Source organism: Bos indicus, chromosome 6 (genome assembly GCF_029378745.1).
Source record: "Bos indicus isolate NIAB-ARS_2022 breed Sahiwal x Tharparkar chromosome 6, NIAB-ARS_B.indTharparkar_mat_pri_1.0, whole genome shotgun sequence".
In the NCBI taxonomy this organism is placed as follows: domain Eukaryota; kingdom Metazoa; phylum Chordata; class Mammalia; order Artiodactyla; family Bovidae; genus Bos; species Bos indicus.
Window position 1 is genome coordinate 116,766,449 of NC_091765.1, and position 24,962 is coordinate 116,791,410.

At 55.9% G+C, this 24,962-nt stretch overlaps 1 protein-coding gene across 3 annotated transcripts in view; it reads left to right on the forward strand.

Moving 5' to 3' along the window:
* The window catches only part of ZFYVE28 (zinc finger FYVE-type containing 28), a 99,187-nt gene that overhangs the window by 26,410 nt on the left and 47,815 nt on the right, over nt 1-24,962 (forward strand). For all 3 annotated transcript variants that reach the window (XM_070791916.1, XM_070791918.1, XM_070791915.1), the window contains exon 2: nt 19,386-19,526. In XM_070791916.1, coding sequence (XP_070648017.1) covers nt 19,386-19,526 — 141 coding nt within the window. The remainder of the gene's footprint in view (nt 1-19,385; nt 19,527-24,962) is intronic.

A 24,962-nucleotide genomic window follows, 5' to 3' on the forward strand; every position in this document is an offset into this window, starting at 1 on the left:
CCCTGATTAAAGGGTTTCCTTCTAGAAAGTTCCCTCCACCAGCAGGGCAGCCTGGGCCCCTCAGGGTCTCTCTGAGGACCTGCAGAAGGGCCCATCAATGAGCCACCCTGCCCGAGCGAAGTCTGCAGCCCGGGGTTCCTCCTCCGACTCAGTGAGGGCCGGACCCAGCTGGTCTCTGGTGCGAGGTTCTGGACTCAGATGTCGAGAGGGTCAGTGAGGGGCGACCTGTCGTCTGTGCGGAGGAGGTGCTGGTTTCTGGTTTCTGGGGGGTGGTGCTGTGGAGGCCAAGCGGCCACGATGCGCGTGGCCACAGCGTGACGACGCCTGTGTGTGCTCCACATGCACAGAGAGGTCTGTCCATGTCCCTTAGAGATAGAATGTTCGGGGCCCAGAGGCCCGGAGCTGGGCGAGAGCCTCTCCCTGGACTCTGTGTGGTCGGAAGGCTCGTGCGTATGAAGGTGACTTGTCATCAGCAGGTCCCGGCCCTTCCTGGGTGTCAGGATGATCACTTACCTCCAGGGGAGGGTGACCAGCACTGTGTTCTCCCCGGGACCTCGGGTTCTGCTTCCCTGGCAGCCAGAGTTCGGGCTATTTGTACCACGGGCACCATGTCCTTCAAGCCAGTTCCGCTCCAAGTCTTTGGCTGCAGCAAAACTAAAGTTGCTCAGTCGTGTCTGACTCTTTGTGACCCCATGGACTATTCAGTCCACGGAATTCTCCAGGCCAGAATACTGGAGTGGGTAGCCTTTCCCTTCTCCAGGGGATCTTCCTAACCCAGGGATTGAACCCAGGTTTCCCACCTTGCAGGCAGATTCATTACCAGCTGAGCCACCAGGGAAGCCCAAGAATACTGGCGTGGGTAGCCTATCCCTTCTCCAGGGGATCTTCCCAACCCCTGGAATTGATCCGGGGTCTCCTGCATCGCAGGTGGATTCTTCACCAGCTGAGCTATCAGGGCAGCCCTCAGCAAAACTGGACGAGGCTTAACTGAGCTGCCGCTGACATGCAGCAAAGAGGATTTTGATCATAAAGTGATTCTCAGCCCCTGAGTCAGTGTTTCACGGCTCAGAGACGTCCCTCTCCTTCCCTGCCCCCCTGTGCTGACTCAGCTCTGAGGATGAGACCCAAACCACCTGACCGCTGAAGCCAGTCTACGTGGCAATGAGCAACGTCCCCGCATAAACATGAATGGGCCGGAAACCCCCAGCTGCGGCCATCCGGTTAAGAAATGTGTGTCTCCGTATATATGGAATCTAGAAAGACAGGGCTGATGAGCCTGTGTGCAGGGAAACCATGGAGACACACAGAGAATGGAGTTGTGGACACAGCAGGGGAGGCAAAGGCTGGGCTGGCATCGGCACACACGTCTCCAGGTGTGAGATGGACAGCCAGCAGGAGCTCGCTTTATGACACACGGAGCGCAGCCCGGTGCTCTGCGATGACCTAGAGGACTGGGGTGGGAGGGAGGTTCAGGAGGGAGGGGACACGCTGAGTCATGTTGATGTAGCGCAGACTGTTGTTCCGAAGTCGTGTCCGACTCCCTGCGATTCCATGGAGCGTAGCACCCTGGACTTCCCTGTCCTTCACCATCTCCCGGAGCTTTCTCAAACTCATGTCCGTCGAGTCGGTGATACCATCCAGCCATCTCATCGTATGTCACCCCCTTCTCCTCCTGCCCTCAATCTTTCCCAGCATCAGGGTCTTTTCCAATGAGTTGACTCTTCGCATCAGGTGGCCAAAGTATCAGAGCTTCAGCTTCAGCATCAGTCCTTCTAACACAAATTTGCAATGCAATTATCCACCAATTAAAAATTTAAAAACAGAAATGTGTTTCTCATAGAACTTTACTGTGAAACGCTCGGGCACCAGGCTTTTGTTCCACGTCTCTGTTGCTTTGCTCACCTGTGTGCTGAAACTTAGCGCAGCAATGATTTAACCTGGAAGAAGCTTTTAACACTTAGCACCTTGCAGTCACGGGGAATTCTGTAAGAAGTTTTCACTCCAACTCACGTCAAACAACTGACGTCAAATATGAACATATTGACGGGCGATCGATAAAAGACTGTGAAGCACAGAAACACATCCCCACAGGACAGCCCACGAGGCGGGTGGGTGGGGTGGGGGTGGAAACGTGAGTTTCGGAGGCAGAGGAGCTGTGTCCTGTGCAGCGGCCTGTCTACCTTCTGACCGGAGCAGCGGGGTCAGGGGCTGCGTGCAGGCTCATTTTGTCGCTAAATGTCGACAGCTACACTGCCAGTCACCACGCCCTGTCCCCTCCTAAACCGTAGCTTCGGACTGTGGCTGTAGACTCGGTTTTCCTGATTCTCTCAAGAGGAGAGATCTCCGAGTTCGAGGCGCTGGGATGGGGGCACGTGCCCCTGGCTCCCCCTGGTCTGAAAGAACCTGGGGCTCTGAGATCGTCTTATTTCGGTAGTGAGGAAACTGGGGTCCCTTGTGGCTGTTCTTTGACTTTTGAGGGTCCTCCCTCTCCCTGGATGTACCCTTCCCCCCGACCCTGCACAGCTGCTTGCTCTCTGCACAAATATGGACATTTTCATGGGTGACTGATATGTCTGCAGCAGGGCTGTGCTTCTCCGGGTCCAGCCACCCTAAGATGCCCTCTGCCCGTGTGACCAGCCCTCATCCAGCCTCTTGTCCTTGTGGGACGGCCCAGTAGTGGCCCCCACATGATCCAGAGCTTGCCGAGCCAGCTGGGCAGGTGGGGCCCGTGGGCTCTGGGGTGGCTGTCTGCCCCGTGGACCCCTTCCCAGCAGCTCACCAGGACATCCTGGAGCCCACAGGTCACCAGCGCGGACCTACCCCTGGAGGGAGAGCCCTCCACTCGGAGCCCCTTGCCTGGGTTCTGGCTCCCTGCCTCCTGGGGTCCAGGGTGGGGGGGGCAGGGGTAGATAGACCCCGCCGTCCGACTTGGTTCCGTGTGTCGAGTAATCAGCATCCATGGCGCTCCTGGGGAATTAGAGACCTCGGCTCTAAAGGCAGCTAGCTGTCCACCTGGTCCCGGGAGGTAGGCCAGAGGAAGGGCAGGGGCCAGGGTGAGGAGGGCCGCGGGAGCTCTCTGCCACGTGCCCGGCCTCTTTAGACCTCGCGGTCACTGTGCAGGGGCCATGTTGGAGTCAGTCCTGGGGGAGCACAGAGGGCAGGTGGGGCTCCTGAGCACGTGCAATGGCCCGGGGGTGGGTCAGGCTCCGGCAGATAGTAGAGGACAGGGAAGCCTGGCGTGCTGCAGTCCATGGGGTCACAGAGTCAGCCATGACTGAGCGACCGAACAAGCTCAAAAGGTGGTCTGGATGGCTGTGGGCAGGGTGGCCTGTCACAGCCTTGTTAGAGTCGCTGCCATTTTTTTGGATGAATCGAATACATCAGTGTTTTTGAGGGGTTCTCTGAGGAACGTGAATTTCTGCCGAGCTGTTAATATATGCGTTTTGCATTTACCATTGTATGGGTTTGAGAAGTTCTTCTTGGGGTCTGGGGTGATTAAGAATTGTGTTCAGTCTGGGAGATATTTGTTTTCTTCTTTATATTTTTCAAAACATCTGTACTTTTTACAATCAAAAATAATATTTAAAATTGTTTTGTGTTTAATACACTCCATCAAGGGCTTCCCTGGTGGCCAAGCGGTGAAGAATCTGCTTGCATTTGCAATGCAGGAGACCTAGGTTCAATCCCTGGGTCGGGAAGATCCCCTGGAGAAGGAAATGGCAACCCACTCCAGTGTTCTTGCCTGGAGAATCCCATGGGCAGAGGAGCCTGGTGGGCTGCAGTCCACGGGGTCACAGAGTCAGACATGACTGAAGTGACTGAGCACGCACACACACTCTGTGAAGGCATGTCATTCCTTAGGAGGTTGGAGCCTGAGTTGCTGGAATTTCTAGTTCACCTTTTGGTAATTGGAGATGCCGCCCATCAGCCACCCATCCAGGGCCTCTGGTCTCTGTTGGGGGGCTTGTCTGGGGAAGGCACTGACTGGGGGAGCCCCAAGGGTTGGCCCCAAGTGAGGGTCTTCCGTTGCCCTGGTGTGGCTCTGACCTGCCTCTGCTGCAGGGGCCCGGGCTGCCGGGGGCGCTCTGAGAGGCTTGGGGGTCTTGGACGCTGGGTAGGTGCTGGGCCTGGGTAGCCAGGCTGGCCAGCCTGGGGAGGAAGATCCAGGACGGTGGGTTTCGGGGTGTGCAGCCTCCTTGACCCAGATGGACATGGGCTCCGCTGCCCAGCACACATCTCTCACGCAGTCACCAGAGCCAGTGCAGCCCCGAGTGTCTGCTCCTGCCTTTGTGGGGCGGGGGGCGGGGTGCAATGTCAGCCAGAGGCCACGCTGGCCTTCCTGAGATCTACTCAGATTCAGTCACCGGGCAGTGCCAGGCCAGCCTGCTCACGCCTGCCTCCCGGGGCACCCGTCCACTGTTCCTTCCCACGTGTTGCCCTCAGGGACCCAGGGAGGCCTGTGGCCTGCGGGCACAGCCCTGGGGTCTGGGCCGTGAGGGCGTGCAAGGTGGAGTGTGTGGGACAGCCAGGAGAGGGGAGCGGGCTGGGCTGCACGTGGGGGCGGGGGGCAGTGGTGTCCGCTGAGTGATAGCAGGAGGGTGGCTGAGGGTGGCCAGGGGCGCTCGGGGGGCAGCACGCCGAAGACACCGCCCCTCGGGCTGGCTTGGGGTGCGGCGGCCGGGAGGGTGAGAGAGGAGGTCCCCGGGCCCTGGGCCTTCCTCTGCCCGCGCTTCCTCTTTTTGGCTGGAGCCTGCTTGATGTCTGGTGTCGTGTAAGTGCAGGCGCACGGCACAGGGACTCAGGAGCTTTAAAGGTCACGCTCCGTTTACAGTCATCGCAGACGTTGCTGTGTTCTCTGCGCAGGGCACCCTCGTGGCTTGCTTCATGCGTAACCGCTCGCACCTCAACCCCCACCCCTGTGATCCCCCTCCGCCTCCCCGCTGGTAACGCTAGGCTGCTCTCCGTGTCCGTGAGCCGCTCCTTGTTTTGTTGTGATACTACTTTGTTCTGAGCTTTTTAGCCTCCGTATGTAAGTGGCATTTATCGTACGTGGTGCTGCCCATGCAAGTGATAAGTGTTTTGTCTTTGTCTGACTTAGTCCCCTTAGCGTAACCCTCCGGGTCCATCTGTGTTGTCACAAATGGCAAGATTTCATTCTTTTTTGTGGCTGGGTAATATTCCATTGTATGTCCAGACCACATCTTCTTTATCCGTTCATCTGTCGATGGACACTTAAGTTACTGCCATCTTGCCTGTTGTAAATACTGCTGCAGTGAACACTGGGGTACGTGTATTTTTTCTTATTAGTGTTTTCATGTCTTTGGATATATACGCAGAAGTGGAATTGCTGGACCCTATGGTAGTCCTACTTGTAGGTTTTTGAGGACCTTCAAAGGGTGGAGCGAGCACGGGCATGATGAGTGGCGTGGCCTTTAACCACAGTGTCCTGTCCCCTCCCTGAGCCTCTCAGGTTCTCGCCAACTCTGCCCTGAGCATTCTCGCTGACCCCTGGGCTGGGCCCCCAGCTCCCTACCGACTGCCCTATGCCCCCCTGTGCCCTCTGTCTGCCCTACCGACTGCCCTCTGCCCCCCGTGCCCTCTGTCTGCCCTACCGACTGTCCTCTGCCCCCTGTGCCCTCTGTCTGGTCAGGTGCCCACCGGCCTAATCCTGTCCTCAGGCATGCTGTTCATTCGCTCAGTCATGTCTGACTCTTCGCGACCCCATGGACCGCAGCTTGCCAGGCTTGCATTTTCCAGGATTGTGTATAAATGGGATTGTGTATACTCTGATCTGTTTGGGGCTGGCTTCAAGTCAGCCTCGACACCGTAAGACTCACCCCTGCGGTAGTGTGTCGGTCACTCAAGGGCGTGTTCACCGTGTGGACGGACGGCCGTTTGTCTGTCTCAGGCAGTGCACGTGTGGGTTGCTTCCACCTCTGGCTGTTACAGATGAAGCCGTCCTGAGCGTATGTGCACAAGTCTCTGTGTGGACGGGAGCTTTCATGTCTCTTAGGACAGCTGGGCGTAGAATGGCTGGTTCGTCTGGTCAGTGAATATTTAACTCTGACAACCTGCCACTCTGTCTTCCAAAGGTTGGACCACTTTGCACCCCCACCGGCCGCGTGAGGTTCTAGTTGCTCTGCACCACCGCCAGCACTTGGATGGTGACTTTCTGAACTTCAACCATCCTGGCAGGTGTGAGGTGGTAGGTTACTGCGGCCTGAATTTGTTCTTTCCCTATGACCACGTGTTGAGTGTCTTTTCTGGTAGGTCTTCTTTAGTTAAGTGTCCAAATCTTTTGCTCATTTTAAAGTCCAGCTGTCTTCAGACTGCAGTGTGAGAGTTCTTTCTATGTTTCCTCCAAAATATATGTGTTTGACAAATATTGTCTCCAAGTCCGTGGCTTGACTTTTCATTTTCTTAGCAGGATCTTTTGAGGCGTAAACTTTAGAATGTTGGTGAAACCAGGGTATTTGTTTGTTTTACAGTCCACGCTGTGAACTATTTAATAAAGCGTCGCCAAGCCCACGGTCACAGATTTCCTCTTTGGGGCCGATGGTTCTGCATGTGATGAGTAAGGTCTGAGGACCGTTGCTGATGGTTCTGCGTGTGATGAGTAAGGTCTGAGGACTGTTGCTCTGCACGTGGCTGTCCAGTTGCTCCAGCACAACTTGTTGACAAGATGCTTCTTTCTCCACCGCGTTCCTTTGGTGCTCTTGTCAAAAATCAATCGGCCGTGTCTGTGTGGGTGTATTTCTGGACTCTCCGATCTGGGGCATCCCCAGGCATTGTAACAGCCCAGACCATCCCATCCCTCTCTCTACCGACACACCCGCGTGGGTGGGCCCTGCCTGGGTGCTGAACACAGGGCCCCCAAGTGCAGCATTTACAGGGAGGATGTAACCAGGTCAGGGGAAGAAGAGAGGCCGCCTTGTGACACTGAGTCTGTGTCCTGGGGGAGGCGCTCTGCAGGCATCCAAGGACCAAGGGGCTCCTCCCGGTCCTGCTCTGGATGGCAGTCCCGCCCCGACTTTGCGCCTCCTCACCCGAGCCCTCAGGTGGACGTGGGCTGATGTCTTGTCCCAGAGGCTCTGCCCTGCCTGCCTTTCAGATGGCCTAGCACTTAGGGTCTGCCGTGCCAGGGCTGGGCGAGTCTGGTCCCCTCGGGGGAGGTGGGATGGGCACACGGGAGAGTGCAGAGCAGGGGCCCAGGGCTGCTCAGGTTTTGCCACTGTTGGGGGTTCATGTGAAAAGCTCTAATTGTCCACTGTTGCCAAAGGGAGTCTATTGTGTGTGTGTGGGGGCAGTGTTTATGTATATGTGTGCAGGTGTGTGTGTGTGTGCGGGTGTGTGTTATGTGTGTGTCTTTGTGTGTGTGTGTGTGTGTGTGTGTGTCTCTGTGGGGGGGGCAGTGTGTGTGTGTGTCTATGTGTGGATGTGTATGTGGGGAGTGCAATGTGTCTGTGTGTGTAGGAGGCAATATGTGTATGTGTGTGTATACGTGTGTGTTTATATGTGTGTATGTGTGTGTGTGGGGGCAGTGTGTGTGTGTGTGTGTGTGTGTGTGTGTCTCTGTGGGGGGGCAGTGTGTCTGTGTGTGTGTCTGTGTGTGGGGGGGCAGTGTGTGTGTCTGTGTGTGTCTGTGTGTGGGAGTGTGTGTGGTTTTACCCTGACTTGAGAAGCTGCATCTGAACTGTTTCCCCACCGACCCCATCCTTGTTTTTTGGGGTTTTCTGAGCAGACTCCCAGTTGCTTCTCTTCTGCCATATGTCAGAACATCCTGTAAAAATGCATAAAAGCCAAACAGAGGCCCTTGCTGGACTCCACTGCAGATCATTTTTACCCTCTGGTGAAACAGCACGTTGGTGAGAACAGGTGTTCTGTCAGGATGGCTATTTTTAAAGCATGGGGACAGCTTGTTGTCTGTGATCCGTGCCTCTAGTGACGAGCAACCTGTGAGTCAATTGCCTCTAAGTTTTATTTGCATTATTTGCTAAACCGAGCAGCAAGCACAACACAGAGGGAGACTGCCGGGGGGGAGCTGGGTGTGGGCGCCAGGAGTCCTCAAGCGGCCGGGAGGCCCGAGCTGGCCTCCCTCTGCCCATCCACCCCAGCACCCTAGATCAAAACTCCCCCATCTCCAGCTCCAAGTCGCCCCCCTACCCTGCTTCCCTGTAAGAAGTGGGTTCCAAAACCTCAGAGGTCTGACCAAGAAGAGCCAGACTCAGAATCTGTGTCACGAAGGCTTTCCCGTGTCCTCAGCAAGACCCCTGTGCCCACTTTGGTGGAGAGCGGGCCCCATGTCCTCCCATGGAAGCACCTGGAGCTCTCTGTGCCACCCAGGAAGGTCGGAGGGACAGACTCCGGTCCTGCAGGGGCGCAGGCCGTCAGAGGGAGGCCCTCAGAGCCACAGGCCGGGAGTGAGCAGGGACAGCCGCCAAGGGACACCTCACCACCCTGAGCAGACAGCAGGATCATGGGGGAGCGCTCAGCAGGCCCTCCTGCCTCCCTGTGGCTCAGCCGCAGCCCTGGGCCCAGGCCGCCTCCGTCCTGCGGTGCATCCCCTGCAGAGACAGAAGGCTTGTGGGAAGGGTCCAGGTCCTGGGCGGTGTCTGTTCTCTGAGGCATGGGGCACATGGGGAAACGCACCACCCCAAGCGTGACCCAGGACACGTGACCCTGTCTGCAGCCTGGCGGCCTGGCGGCCCGGCTGGCTCTGTGGGACCCAGGACGCCTCAGCGCACCCAGCAGGGCCTGGGCGAGCGGCGCTTGGGGAGTTCTGAGTGGACAGAGACTGCAGAGAGAAGCAGGGCTCACAGGGCCCCCGGGCGGGGACCCCCTCTTCCCTGCCTGTGCCAAGATGCGTCTGGGTGGTCAGGGTGGGTGTGGGGACGCTGCTTTCCCGTCCCATGGCTGCTGTGCCCACAAAGTAGGTGGCTGGGAATAGGAGGAATGCAGCCTTTCGTGGTTCGGGAGGCCCGAGTCTGGAAGTGAGGTGTTGGGAGGGCTGGTCCCTCCTGCAGGCTGTGAGAGGGAGTCCTTCTCTTCTCCCGGTTCTGGGGGCTCCAGGTGCCCCAGGGCCTGCAGACGCCTCACTGCCATCTCTGCCTCTCTCCCCCGTGGCCTCTCCTCGGTCTGTGTGTCCCCTCCCCTTGTAAGGACACTTGTCATAGCAGGTGGGGCCCTTCGGTCATCCCGGACAGCCTCATTCCAAGGCCCTGCCCTACTCTCCATCTGCTGAGGCCCCTCTTCTCAAAGTGGTAGTCACTCAGTTGTGTCTGTCTCTTTGCGACCCCGTGAACTACACCCACCAGGCTCCTCTGTCCATGGAATTCTCCAGGCAACAATGCCAGAGTGGGCAGCCACTCCCTTCTCTAGGACATCTTCCCAACCCAGGGATCAAACTTGGGTCTCCTGCATTGCAGGCAGATTTTTATTGCTAGCCTACTCAGTCATGTTCGACTCTTTGTGACCCCATGAACTGTAGCCACGCCCTGCCCCTGGTTCCTCTGTCCATGGAATTCTCCAGTCCAGAGTACTGGAGTGGGTACCATTTCCTTCTCCAGGGGGTCTGCCCAATCCAGGGATCAAACCCACGTCTCCTGCACTGCAGGCAGATTCTTTACCATCTAAACCACCAGGAAGCCCCTCTGTAGAGCAAGTTGGATCCTAATCCTGATGGAACTGCTGCGCTGCCCATCCACACCCGCCCACAGCTTTGGTGGGGTCACGTGGCTGCCGCAGAGTGGACCCTTGTTCCCCCAGAGGCAGGCTCCGGGTAGACCGTGCGTTTGTCTATGTGACTGTGAGAGAGCAGATGTGGTCAGTCTCGAGAGCCCCTCAGCACCTCCACTCACGTGTGGGCAGATGACGGGAGTAAAGAAGACTCACAGACAGACAGCAGCAGACGGAGGGTGCTCCACGGCGTCGGTCACGAGGGAGACGCAAGTCCAAGTGAGACAGCACTTCACACCACCCGGGACAGCTAGTGGAGAAGTCGGACCCCCCGCACCGCTGCTCCGTGATCAGTTTTATTGACATGATGGACGTGAAGCTCTGTATCACGAGGTGTGATTGACGTGTCACTTTTAGGGGTACGGCACGAGGATGTGATTCCCATACGTCACGAAGTGGTTATCACAGGCAGTTCAGTGAACATCCACTTACTCTCAGGAGCTAAAGAGTCTCTTGATGAAAGTGAAAGAGGAGAGTGAAAAAGCTGGCCAAAATCTAAGATCACGGCATCCGGTCCCATCACTTCATGGCAAATAGATGGGAAAAGTGGAAACAGTGACAGACTTAATTTTCTTGTGCGCCAAGATCACTGCAGATGGTGACTGCAGCCACAAAATTAAAAGATGCTTGCTCCCTGGAAGAAAAGCTATGACCAACCTAGACAGCTTATTAAAAAGCAGAGACGTCACTTTGATGACAAAGGTCCCTAAGCTGTGGTTTTTCCAGTAGTCACGTACGGGTGTGAGAGTTCGACCATAAAGAAGACTGAGCGCCAAAGAATTGATGCTTTCCAACTGTGGTGCTGGAGAAGACTCTTGAGAGTCCCTTGGACGGCAAGGAAATCAATCCAGTCCATCCTAAAGGAAATCAACCCTGAACATTCACTGGAAGGACTGATGCTGAAGCTCCAATACTTTGGCCACCTGATGTAAAGAGTCAACTCACTAGAAAAGCCCCTGATTCTTGGAAGGATTGAGGACAGGAAGAGAAGGGGCCAACAGAGGATGAGATGGTTGGATGGCATCACTGACTCAATGGACATGAGTTTGAGCAAATTCCGGGAGATGGTGAGGGACAGGGAAGCCTGGCGTGCTGCAGTCCACGGGGTCGCAGAGAGTCGGACACGACTGGGAGACTGAACACGTGTTTATTTATCGTGTTGTACATCACAGCCTCAGTGCTTCTTTTTCTTTTGATGAGAAGCTTGTATCCTGTGACCACCTTCATCCAGCCCCCCCTCTGCCATCCCTCTCTCTGATAACACAAGTCTTATCTCTTTTCCCATGAGTGTTGTTGTTTTAAAGCATATACACTGGAAGTCTTTTTTTTTTTTTAATGCATTTATTTGGCCATGCCGGGTCTTTAGTGGCGGCATGTGAACTCTTCACTGTGGCAGGTGGGTTCTAGTTCCCTGACTGGGGATCAGACCTGAGCCCCCTGCATTGGGAGCACAGAGTTCCAGCCCCTGGATCACTAGGGCAGTCCCCCTCTGTCTGTTTCTGAAGTACCATTGATCTACAACACTATTTCAGTTCCCATTACACAACATGGTGATTCGACATTTCAAAAGGATCACCAGGGTGAGTCTCGTTGCTGGGGCGGGGTGAGGTGGGGCGAGGTGGGTAGACGTGGGTGGATGTGTCCCCCTATAAAGATATGACACAGTCGCTGTTCCCCACGCTGGTTAATCTTCTGCTGAAACTTGTCCTCCGAGCACCCTGCTTCTTCTCTCCTCTTCTCACGGCTCTTCCCTCTGGAGACCCCCTGTTTTCTGTATCTATGACTCTGTTTCTGTTTTGTTATGTTGGTTCACTCGCTTTTTTTTTAGATTCCACATTTAATGAAATCATGCAGTATTTGTCTCTTCTCCATCTGACTTAACCTCACGAAGCATAATACCCTCTGTTGCTGCTGCCGCTGCTGAGTCGCTTCAGTCGTGTCCGACTCTCTGCGACCCCATAGACGGCAGCACACCAGGCTCCTCCGTCCGTGGGATTTTCCAGGCAAGAGCACTGGTGTGGGGTGCCATCGCCTTCTCCAGTAATACCCTCTAGGCCCATCCACGTTGCCACAGACAGCAGGATTCCATTCTTCCGATGGCCGAGTGCTGTTCCGTTGTGCATACCGCAACATCTTCATCACTCGTCTGGGATGGGCGCTTAGGTTGGCTGCATATTCTGGCTGTTGTAAATAGTGCTGTGATGAACAGGGAGGTGCAGATATCTCTCCAGTGTTTCCATGTTCTTCAGATAAATTCCCAGCGGTGGGATCACTGCATCAGGTGGCAGCTGCACGTTCTGAGGAACCTCCATACTGTTCTCCATCATGTCTGTACCGATTCACGCTTCCATGAACACGCACGAGGGTCCCCTTTTGTCCACGCCCTTGCTAACGCTTGTCATGTGTACTCTTTGTGACGATGGCCATTCTGACAGGTGTGAGGTGGTGTCTCACTGACATGGTCTGCGTTTCCCTCATAGTTCATGATGTTGAGCATATTTTCATGTGCCTGTTGGCCGCCTGCATTTCCTTTTTGGAAAAATGTCTGTTCAGATCCTCTGTCCATTTTTCAGTTGTTTTTTGGTGTTGAGTTGTATGAGTCCTTGGTATATTTTGGATACTCTCTCCTTACCAGATTGTCACTTGCGAATATCTTCCCTGATTCAGTAAGTGGCTTTTCATTTTGTCGATAATTTTCTTCCTTGTACAGAGGCATTTTAGTTTGATGCTGTCTCATCTGTTTATATTGACTTTTCTTTCCCTTGCCTGAGAAGACAAATCAAAATATATACATATATATGTATTACTAAGACCAATGTCAGAGAGCATCCTGCCAATGTTTTCTTTTAGAAGTCTCACGGGTTCAGGTCTTACATTTAAGTCTTTAGTCCACTTTGGACTCTGTCTCTGTAGGTGGTATGAGAGCGCGGGGCGGTTCTTTGGCATGCGGCTATCGAGTTCTCCCAACACCATTTACTGAAGAGGCTGTCTTGCCGCCCTTATCATAGATTAATTGCCCATATAAGTGTGGGTTCCTTTCTGGGTTCTCTAGTATGTTCCATTGACCTGTGTGCCTGTTTTTGGGCCAGGACAATGCTGTTTTGATTAGCATAACTTTGGAGTATAGTTTGGAATTAGGATGCATGACACCTCTAATTTTTTTCCTCTTTTCTCAAGACGGTTTTGCTATTCAGGGGTCTTTGTGTTTCTATGCAAATTTTAGACTCATTTGTTGTAGTTCTGTGAAAAATACCGTTGATATTTTGACAGGGATTATATTGACTCTGTAGATTGCCTCGGGTAGTATGGCCATTTTTACAATATTAACTCTTTCCATCTATGAACATGGGAAACCTTTCCATCTGTTTGTGTTATCTTCAGTTTCTTTCACTGGTGTCTTATAGATTTCTGAGTACAGATCGTTTACCTCCTTGGTTAAATTTATGCCTAGGTATTTTATTCTTTTCATGCGATTGTAAATGGGATTGCTTTCTTAGTTTCTTTCTGGTAGTTCCTTCTTAGTGTGTCGCAACGCAATGGGCCTCTGTAGTTAACTTCATATGGCAACTCTGCTCTTACATCTTTGTTAAATGGTTCAGCCAGTTTGGAAAATAATCAGATTTTCAAAAAGTCTAACATAGTCAGTGTATGACTGGCACTGTATGGAATTCCACTTTGGTTTATTCCCAAAGAGCTGAAAACATATCCACATAAAAACCTGTTTGTATCAGCATTATTCATGATGGCCAAGGTAGAAACAACCCAGACGTCCACCACCTGATGGATGGATTAACAAAACGTGGTCCATCCTCGTGGTGGAATACGATTCGGCCTTAAAAAGGAATGAAGTGCTGACACATGCTGCTACACAGAGTCAGCTTGCACACGTGCTAAGTGAAAGAAGCCAGACATGGAAGAGCACAGCTTGTATGAGTGCCTTTAGCTAAATGCCCAGAACAGGCACCTCCATAGACATGGTGAGTCAGGAGGGCTGCTGGGAGTGGGGGTGAGGTTTCTCTGGGGTGATGAAAAGAGTCTGACTTTAGCTCCTGATGATTGTGGATGCTCTGTGAACATACTAAACCCCGGCATTGCATACTGCAATCAGGTGGATGTTATGGGAGGTGAGTCATATCTCAATAAAACTGTTTCCAGAAGCCCAGATCATCCTCTCTGGAGAAGGGGTGGCGGGGCTCGTCCCCCACCCTGCTGGAGCTGCCTGGCCACAGACCCTCCCGGAGCAGCGTCACCAGAGCGGCCCGGGTGAGGCGCGGTCAGGGGGTCTGTGCCGGGACACAGCAGCCAGCCTGGGTTCCCAGGTCCTGTGTCCTGCAGGGGGTGGTCCGGAGCGGTGCGCTCCCCCTGGTTCACCAGGGCCCCCTCAGCACTGGATCCCACTGACGTCCTATCTCTTAGGTGCTCCCATGGGGCCCTCCCTGGGGATTCCACGTTCCTCCCCAACCAGCGTGTTCCTCGGACCCAGGCAGGAAGGGCCTCTCCCAGTCCACTTCACCCCAGCCCAGTGGGGGGACGTGCCCAGGACGGGGGGACGTGCCCGGGGAGGGCTCCAGCCTGGCCCAGCAATCCCGAGATCAGGCTAACCACCTGCAGTAATCCCCATGGCCCAGAATCCGGGATCCCTGTTCCGGACTTCTGATTGCTCCTCTGATTAAACAAATAGGTTCAATTCACATGCGTTATAATTAAGTCATCTCAAGTCCTTTTTGAAGGAGAGAAATAATTCGTAATAAGCAGTTTAAATTCCCATTTCCCACAAGTGGATTTCCATCCGTCCTAGAAGCTGAGAAGACCGCAGCCTCTCCATGGCTGTTTCCCAGGTTGCTGTCAACCAGGTAGGGCTTTTCCCGGCAACAGAGCGTGGCCCTGTGTCACCCTGAAGGCCCGAGACCTCTGGGACAGTGTCCCCTGGCTGTCAGAAGAGAAGGAGCAGAATTGATTGGCATGCTAACAAGTTCACTAGGTAATAAGTCTTAAAAATAAAATGCTTTTTGAAGAACCTGAAACCTATTGAAATTCGAAGTCGAGCAGATGCCTTTGTTCCCACTGGTGCCGCAGCGACCCCGCCTCCGCCCCCCAGGCAGTTGCCACCCCGGGCTCCTTTCCTCTGCGGTTTCGGAAGAGCTTCCTTATGACCCACTGCAGCGGCTGCGGTTAAATTTCCTGCAACCAGCGCTCTGTATGTGTATACAACACCCGACTGGGAGTTTTATCTGAGAACGCATTCTCCTTCCGAAAACCGTCCTCGAGATGCTCAGCCGTCTCCAGACCTTGTGTCCGCACATGCCGCAGCCAAGGCCGGGTGGGCGCCTGGGGTGCCCCGAGCCCAGGTGTCCCCTGGAAGGATGGTGTCCAGCCCGACGTGGCCACCTCACCCTGGTGGGACCATACCAGCTTCCTCCAGGGCAGGGGCCTGCTTCTCTGGAGCCGGTCCTCCCGTGGTGAGGGTTGGCGTTATCCCGGGGCCCTCGCTGTGCCACATGGGCAGGGACCCTCCGCGGGGGTTTCCTGAGGCAGGCTGCCCTCCAGAGTGACCCACAGCAGGGCTGCTGCCCCTCCGAGCTGGCTGTGGCTTTTGGCCGGGGGTAACACTGCCTGGAGAGACAGCAGGGGCGGGGAAGCGACTCACTGGGTGTCTAAGCTGGTCCAGGAATCAAAAGCTTTCAGAGCACGCACTCAGCAGACCGTCTAGGGGCCGCAGAGGCCTGGCCTTGCCGCAGGGCCGCCAGCGGTCGGCTCTGCGTAGGAAGGTTCTCTTGTTCAGGCGCTCGGTCGTGCCCCACTCTGTGACCCCGTGGACCGTGGCAGGCCGGGCTGTAGTGGCGGTGACCTGACCCTAGGTGCAGGTCCGGAGAGTGAGCAGGGGCCGGAGGGCCAGCCATGAGGCCCTGGTGGAGGAGCCTGGATGGGAAGGCAGGCAGTTGGGTGTGAGTGGGTGCAGGGTAGCCAGCAGAGGCAAGGCTGCCCCCCGGGAACGACAGCAGTGTGCGCCCGTCTGGGGCTCCTGATGGGTGACGCGGCCAGGTCAGTGCTGGGGCCCTGACGCGCTGCTGTGGACCAGGCCAGCCTTGCGCAGCGGGATCACGGCTGCCCGGCACCCCCAGGCCCCAGGGACGGAAGGATGGTGGAGACTCGCGGAGGGCCTGGCTCGGTGTTTGTTTGGAGGCAGTGAAGGGTTTCCAGTCCTGGTGGCCCGTGGTCAGTGGGTTTCCCTGACAGTCTGGTGTGGCCTGGGCAGCTTCCCCTGAGCCCAGGGCCCGAGGGCCAGCGGGCTGTGGGAGGCCCCGCTCAGGGAGCAGCCCGAGGCTCTTCTCTGCTTTCTCGGCTACACTCTTGTGTTCGGGCTTGGCAGAGCAGGGTATAAGGCTTTGCTGGGGGGCTTGTCCAGGAGAGGCCCAGGCCTGGGCTGGCCCCACCAGCCCTCACCCCTGAGCTGCCTGCCGCCTGTCCAGCTACAGCCCGCTTGGGGAGCCACCGAGATCTGGAAGGCTCTCCTCTGCCCAGCATGAGGGTGGTGGGGGTCCCATGGGTGTGGCCTTGGGAACGAGGGTTCGGAGCCCAGCTCCTGTCCTGGGGCAGCTGCTGGGGGGCGGGCGGGGTGGGGGCTGGCTGCTCTCCATCTCCAGGCTTGCGCTGGGGGCGTAAGGGGGCTGGTCCTTTCCGACCTGGCCGCGCTGCCGTCCTGCCCACCTGTCCTGCCATCTGCCTCCTCTCCCCCCTTCCTGGAGCTTGGCTGAGACCATGCTGTGGTGACCAGGCATCCTTCTAAGGTTTTCCTGCTGCAGCGTTTGCTTCCTACTTGGGAAGCAAGAGTCATGGATCCGGTCCTGGTCCCTCTTTCCCACGCGGACCCCCGAGTGTCCTTAGAGTGAGACCTGGGCTGACCGCCGGCTCTGCCGGGTCCACTGATGTGACCTTGGCCGTTAGTTTTCTTCATCTGGGTCAGTATCAGGCCACCTCATGGAGGGTCTGGTGATAACCTACTGGGACAAAACTGGTGCTCTGCCCGGGGCTGGGGGCGCTCTGGTTCAGGCCACGTTCTGCCCCAGCCCAGCTGGCCAGCCTCACGAAGCTTGGGTCCCTCCAGCATCGTCGCATGCCTGGCTCAGATGGGCACTTGAGGGCAGGGCCTCAGCTCACACACACCCAGGCATCCACGTCCGCATCGCGCATCCCCAGTCTGCATCACAGGACAGCTGTTTGAATGATGGATAATTGGATCAGCTTCACAGAATCGGTTCTGAATTGTCAACTTTGGCGCTTCGGACTTACTCAGTCACTGCTGTGGTTTTGTGTTTTCTCTTGCCTTCTCGGAGGCTGCTGATTCACCACTCATCTAACCGCCTAAGTGCTATCTTCGTGAATTTTATTTTTGTCTTCTAACAGTGAAAGCTGTCACTGCTATGAATTTATTTTGAGAAAATATTGACATCGTGTGCCAAAAAGACATCTTTACTGGGCTCTATTTTATCCTCTCATGGTTTTAATTTCAGGGTAGGGTGCGTACTTCTTCCTGTTCGTATCCATTGATTCTCTCTGCTGTGGACATTTTACTCAGGGACATTTGAAAGTCTCATTTAAACTTTAACGTTAAACGTTGTTGAATGAGGCCAGCTGACCCAGGTCGGACAGAGCAGCACGTCTGTCCTCCTCTGCGTCCCTGCAGTCCGCAGTCCCGCCCCCAAGCTGGCCTGAGGGTGACCCTGCCGGACCGATTTAGGTCTGAGTGATGAGCCAGGCTAGAGATTGCTGTGTTCGCTTTGTTCTCTGCATACTTAGAAATGGAAATGTGGCACCAAAATTTTCTTTTGGATCCTGTTGATCAGCACGAATTGAATCATTGAAGTTGTGTTCGTTCATTTCCTGGACCCCTGCCTGGAAGTTTGTCTTCACAGCGTCTGGGTCTCCCGGTAGCATCGGCAAGATTCTCCCGCCGCACCTCGGCAGCCCGAACCCCCCGGGAGCTCTTTCCATCTTTTCAGTTCTGGCTGCGTGTTGTGGCCTGCGGGATCTGTTCCCTGACCAGGGGTCAAACCCCTGGCCCTGCGCTGGAAGCACGGAGTCCTAACCACTGGGCCTCCAGGGACGTCCACAGAGGGGAATTTTGATTCTTTGCTGGAAATCATCCCTTCCGAGGGGGCTGGAGAGCTATCTCGGAATATAACTAAAATTTTAAAATCACACAGGCCTTCTGTGTTTCAACAAAATAAAGATAATTGCTAGCTTAAAAGAAATGTTTTTTCTGACTTCTCTAATTTCTTCAATGCGCGCATGTGTGCACGTGTGTGTGTGTTGTACACATCTATTTTTGGTGACGGTCAGCACACTCATAGCTCTGGTCTTAAGGTCTCTGCTGTCCTGGAAGCAAAGCCCAGTGAGCCCAGACGGCTCGTCTGAGTGCTTCCACTCCCAGGCGACAGGTTTTGCTCTGCCCAGGCTGTGTCCCCACGGAGAGGGGAGGCTGGGTTTGGAGGATGTTTGTTGCTCATGGTCACGGAGGTGTTTGGCCCACCCAAGTCTGGGGGTTGCTGGTTGGGGTCCCCGGTTTCTTCCCTGCCTTTCCCTGGGCGGGCCGCCTTCCCCAGCTCCCTCCTGTCTTCTCCCTTATGTGAGTGTCTGCCACACCCTGAAGGTGCCAGGTTAAACCCTGGCTGGGGGTCAGAGGGCAAGGGTGTCCCTCCCTGCCCCCAGCTTCTGAAACCAGGAGGAGGCCCCAGGGTAGGAAGTGGGTCCAGATGGGGCATAATGGATAGATGTGGGCCTGGAGGGGCTTGAGACCAGGGTGGTGGGGAGCGTGTGTGAGGGCACCATCCGGGCAGCTGCCCGCCTTCCAGCCCCTCTCCTCTGGTCAGCACAACAGGGAGGGGGCAGAAATGCACTGCCAACCGCTGACCCCACCCTGATTCCCCTCTCATCACAGAGGGGTCACTGGTGGGCATCCTGGGGGAGTCAGCCGAGCCCATGGAGGGGACCAGGGAGTCATGGACGCCGGGGGCCCGCAGGGTGGGGTCTGGGCTGCCCTGGTCAGGGCGTGTCCCCCGTTCTCCATTTTCAGCAGTGGGTGCTCAGGTGCCTTTGCTGGGTAGGGGGTCAGGGGGTGAATCCCCGATCTCCTGTGAAAAGTCCATGAGGGGGGCCTCTCCCTGGTCCTGATAACCAAGACCCCTGCTCGGAGGAAGATCCACCCGGGAACGGGTCACACTGGGGGAGGGGCGAAACTCAGGCTCCATCAGCCAAGCAGCGAGCTGAGAAATCACAAAAGCAAGTTACCCTGTGTTCAGCAGACTGCAGGGCGTAGTCACGGGCAGGCTGACTCCCAGGCGGAAGGAGGAGGGAGCAGGGGCTGACCTGCTGTCCGGCCTTCGCTCCCGTCTCTCTGTGATCACGGAGGGCTGCGGGCTGGGGGTGCTGGGGGGTTGCCAGGGCTGGGCAGTGGAGCCTGCCCTCTGTTCAGCCGCTGCCTTTATGGCCTCGGCTTAGTCTCCGGAGTAAAGCTCCTTCCTAAGACTGAGTCCACTGTCCTTAGCCCCCAGCACTCCCCAGCCCCCACATACACGCACACAGGGATTCAGGGGCCCGTCAGGGTGAGGGGGCCACACCTGGGGTGTCCGCTCACTCCGCTCTCCCCACAGCGGTCAGACCCGCAGCTGCTGGCACAGTTCTACCATGCGGACGAGGAGCTGAGCCAGGTGGCCGCCGAGCTGGACAGCCTGGACGGGCGGAAGGACCCCCAGCGCTGCACGCTGCTTGTCAGCCAGTTCCGTTCCTGCCAGGTGAGGGGCGGGGACAGCGGAGGGGGCCGGCGGGGAGCCGAGCTGGGGACGGGCAGAGCTGCTGAGGAGGGCTGGGCTCACGGGCCCCCTCCAGGGGAATGGGGGGGATGGAGGGCCTGCCGGGGCCTGCCCCAGAGCTGGCGGGTGGCGACCTCCCCACTGCAGGGTCCAGACTGACGGACGGTCCAGGCCGCCAGCTGGGAATTCCTACAGCTCAGCAAACACGGCTTCACCAGCCTGACGACTTCTATTCAAGAGTTCCAGAGCCTGCTTAGCCCGCCAGTCCGCACCTCTCCCCTTGGGGAGGTGGGGGCTTGGGCGTGCGACCCAGATCACAGGCGGGTAGGGTCCCCCAAGTGTTTCAAGCATCACGGTTCTTACGGGAGGAGCGCACCCTCCTCTGTCATCTCTCAGGAGGGGCCAAGGACTGGGGACCATGAGGGTCTCCCTCCTGGCTGGCCCCTGGACAGCCTGCTTCCCCAGCAGAGGATGGCCACAGTCCCTGCAGCTCACTGAGCCCTGCCAGGCAGGAGGCCACTCTCTGCCCCTCCACACCTGGCCCTGCTCTCCTGGCAGGGGGGCACTTGCTCCCTGGGACTCTTTGATCCCAAGCCCCCCCGGGCCTGCTCACTGCATGTTACACCGACGGACCAGGTGGGTGAAACTCAGCGGGCGCCTCACAGAACCTCGGCAGGAAAAGCAGAGAGGGAGGTCCGCCCTGGGACTGGATGCAGGCGAAGCAGCTTAAAAAAGGTGGAAGAAAGTCATAAAAATCGGCTAAAGTACCTCACACTCACACAGAAACACCAGAACCTTCCATGTCTCAGGCTCCCTGAGGACCTCCGTGTCAGGGTCCCCAAGGCCATCCCAGGTTCCAGCAGGAGGACGCGCAGGACTGGGCACATTGGTCCTCTCGGCTCCGATCCATCATAGCAAGAAGCTGCGAAGCAGAACCAGCGATGGGAGAAGGTCCAGTGGGGGAGTGGGGTCCAGGGGAGACAGGCCCCAGATTCCAGAATCCCGTCACGAGGACACACTGACCCACAGAGACACGTGTCCCTAGGGAAGCTTGTCACAGACTCAGAGCCGGGGTTCTCACTGGGGGGCCGGCCCTGCAGGTCCCTCTGCTGGGTAGACACTCAATCCAGCCCCAGGGAGGAGGGTGTGAGCACAGAAAGAGCACGGGGGCACAGGGAGCCCCCATCTGTGGGGGTGCTGGGGGCCCTCCCGACACCCCAGCTCCCGGACGCCAGCTCTGCACATGGGCCTCTTGGAGGACGGCAGTCAGGCCCGCTGGGAGGGCCTCTCTCTACACAACCGCATGGCCCCAAATGTGGCTGAGGCCCCCCGGGCCCTGGCTCAGTACTCAGCTGCCTGCTCAGGAAACAAGACTTTGGCGGCTCAGGAAAGAGCCGCCAAACTGAGCCTCCCTGTGCGAGCCACACCTTCACAGAGGCCCGGCGTGGTCGCATGTAACTGGCCCGTTACTGCAGCGCCCCTCGTTGTCGGGGGCTCCTGCGGCAGTGAATTCCTACGAAGCTCAGCTGGTCACAGTGGGAAGTGATTTTCATCTCTAACGTCTCCTGAAACAGGCATTTTGCCCTTTCTAGTTTTCATCGAGGTCTCATGTTCTGTTTGTCACGATGCCGTTGGTTCATTCCCTCCTTCGTTCTGCGGCGCTTACCCACAGAGGTGCCCCTCTGCAGAAGGCGGATGATGGCACGGGGGGCAGGCAGGCTCGAGGGGGATGGGGTGGGTGTCTCGCGGACCGCTGCAGTCAGGGAGGGATTTGGACAGAGGCCACACGCAGGGAGGGGTGCCGTGAGTGACCACAACACACGTGAGATAAAATGTGCCAGCCTGGCGGAGGGGCTGGCTGCAGCACGCCCTGCCGGGCCCCCGCGTGGCCTTGACTTTTAGAGCCCCGTCACCCTGGGGGGATCACCCAGCTCCAGATTTAGCTGGTCCTCAGTCCAGGTGGCTTGGTGGTGAGGAATCCATCTGCCAATGCAGGAGATGCGGGTTCGATCCCTGGGTTGGGAAGATCCCCTGCAGGAGGGAATGGCAGCCCACTGCAGTCTTCTTGCCAGGAGAATCCTATGGACAGAGGAGCCTGGAGGGCTGCAGTCCATGGGGTTGCAGAGTCGGACACGACTGAGCAGACACATGCTTGCTCTTCCCCGCCCCCGATGTTCCCAGCATCCCTGCATCAGTTCCCGGAGCATGTGGACGCCCCCAGAAGTGCCCGGAGGTCACGGCTTTCTCAGCCATGGGCGGGGGCTCGGCCCCTTGCCCGGGGTGCCTCAGGCTTCCCAGGTCCATCACACCAGGTGCCTGCACTCAGCGGGGGCGTCTGTGCAGAGCCCGCAGGGCAGCACCAGCCCAGCCTGGTTCTGCTTCCTGGGGGGGCCTGGGGGTCACATTTTCCTAATTCTTTACAAGCCTGCTCATTTTTATATTGGATGCCTGGCACTGGGAATTCTACCTTGCTGGTAGCTGAATATTTTTGTGTTTTTTGGAGCTTTATTTTGTAATACAGTTTTGTTGCTTGGAAATGATTTGATCCTTTGGGGTCTTGTTTTTTTTTTTTTTTTTTTAAGATGTCATGCAGGTTCAGAGCTCTGTTTAGTCTGGGGCTAAGAAGAATTGGTACCGAGTACACCTGGGTATTACTCAATGCCCTGTGATCTGTGAGCATTTCTATGCTGTGGGCCCTGTGTCCAGCTGGACACTCAGGGAGGGGCCTCCCCGAGACTGTCTCCCCAGGCAGCTCGCTCATCTCTGCTACTCTGTCCTCTGGATTCTGGTGGCCTTGGCTTCCCCAGACTCTCGGTTCTGTCTCTTCAATGAGGGCGTTTGCTGGGTTCCACCTGGTCCCCTCTGTCTGTGCCAGGACCCAAGAATTTCCATCCAGGCGGTGAGCTGCACAGTCACAGCTCCCGCCACATCCATTTCTCTTCTCTCTGGGATCACACGTCGCCTGATGTCCAGTGTCTGGAGAATCCTTGTCTTGTTTCCATCATTATCGTTTGAGGAGGTAGTTTTCATTCCTGTTACTCCATTCTTGGCTGGAATCGGATGTCCCAGTAAGTATCCCGTGAGGGACACTGCTTTAGCTCTGAGGACCCATCAGCGTCCCTGGGTCCCTCGGTGGCTATTTGCTGGGACGTCCTCAGGCAGCTCCTGTCCTGGGCTGGGCAGTGGGGAGCATCCCCACTAAAAGGCCCCACAACTCTGGGCGAGGGCTTGGCTCGCTGGCCCACGACTCTGGGTGAGGGCTTGGCTCCCTGGCCCACGACGCTGGGCGAGGGCTTGGCTCCCTGACCCGCAGGGCACTTGCTGTTAGTTTTGACATTAGTTTCTTGTGAGTTTGTTGAATCGTGAGAAAGGGACCTGCCCACCCAGAAAACCTTTTAAAAAGAGCTGACAGTGAGACGGCTCAGTGATGGTTGGGTTTTATTTTCACATTTTGTGCAATTCTGCTTATGGTGCAGAATTCCCTTCAGAGTTTAGCGCATCACCTGTTTGCATTAGAAAGTCGCGCTTCCTGCTCATGGCTACTGCCTGAGGAAAACTCGAGCTCGAGCCTCAGGGGTGGGGAGGGCTGTTGAGACAAAACCGCCCAGGGCGGGACTGTCAGTCAGAGCCGTCTCTCTGGAAACCAATTTGGTGAATGGGATCGGAGCCTGTGCACGCAGCTCACACTCGGCTTTGTCACGCTGCCTCTAGGCGTGGCTTCTGAGGGACCAGCCCGAAGTGCAGCGTCAGGCGTCAGGCGCCGCGGTGGCATTCACGGAAAATTAGAAGTGTCTGAGGGTCCAGCAGAGGAGGGAGCAGGGAGCTGGGATCCCACGAGGCTCCCCACCACAAGCTGGATTTGTGGGAAGTCATAATGACGTGTCCCAGCAGTAAGCGACAGCAGCAGCGTGCAGAATTACACGCACGGACTATCCCGGCTGACGGGACAAGAACAGGGAGCAGGCGTGCCACCTGCGGCCTCTGTGCCAAGGACACTCCCACCCCACCACTTGCCCGCTTCCCAGTTCCTGGGATGGATGTGCATGCATTTCACCCTTAGCAAATCACAAAGAAATGAAATTTTCAACATTCCCGTAATTCTACTGAATGAATGGTACATGTATACAGAACAGGACAATTTTGAGAAAAGAGTGGGATGTCACCTAAGATTCAGTAGAGCAGGTTTGAGGAGGCTGGGCTACAGGTCAAGCCTTAGTGACGTCCATCCGACAGCAGGTCTTGCCCGACCCTGTTGCCCTCAAGCCCAGGATGACGCAGGCTGAGAATGTCAATCAAAGAAGCACAGAGAGCGGACACTGAGGAGCCTCTTTCAGAGCGTCTGTCCACCCGGCTCCGTTCAGTCGCTCAGTCGTGTCTGACTCTTCGTAACCCCGCGGACTGCAGCAGGCCAGGCTTCCCTGTCCATCGCCAACTCCCAGAGCTTGCTCACACTCAGGTCCATCGAGTCAGTGATACCATCCAACCATCTCATCTTCTGTCGTCCCCTTCTCCTCCTGTCCCCAATCTTTCCTAGAATCATGGTCTTTTCTGAGGAGTCCGTTCTTCGCATCGAGTGGCCAAAGAATTGGAGTAACAGCTTTAGCATCAGTCCTTCCAATGGATATTCAGGACTGGTCTCCTTTAGAATGGACTGGTTGGATCTCCTTGCAGTCCATGGGACTCTCAAGAGTCTTCTCCAACACCACAGTTCAAAAGCATCAATTCTTTGGCGCTCAGCTTTCTTTATGGTCCAACTCTCACATCCATACATGACCACTGGAAAAACCATAGCTTGGACTAGACAGACCTTTGTTGGCAAAGTAGTGTCTCTGCTTTTTAATATGCTGTCTAGATTGGTCATAACTTTTCTTCCAAGGAGCAAGTGTCGTTTAATGTCATGGCTGCAGTCACCATCTGCAGTGATTTAGGAGCCAAAAAAAGTAAAGTCTGTCACTGTTTCCATTGTTTCTCCATCTGTTTGCCATGAAGTGATGGGCCCAGATGCTGTGATCTTCGTTTTCTGAATGCTGAGTTTTAAGGCAATTTTTTCACTCTCCTCTTTTCACTTTCATCAAGAGGCTCTTTAGTTCCTCTTCACTTTCTGCCATAAGTGAGGTGTCATCTGCATATCTGAGGTTATTGATATTTCTCCCGGCAATCTTGATTCCAGCTTGTGATTCATCCAGCCCAGCGTTTCTCATGATGTACTCTGCATTTAAGTTAAATAAGCAGGGTGACAATATACAGCCTTGACGTACTCCTTTCCGAATTTGGAACCAGTCTATTGTTCCATGTTCGGTTCTAACTGTTGCTTCTTGACCTGCATAGAAATTTCTCAGGAGGCAGGTCAGGTGGTCTGGTATTCTCATCTCTTTTAAAAATTTTCCACAGTTTGTTGTGATCTACACAGTCAAAGGT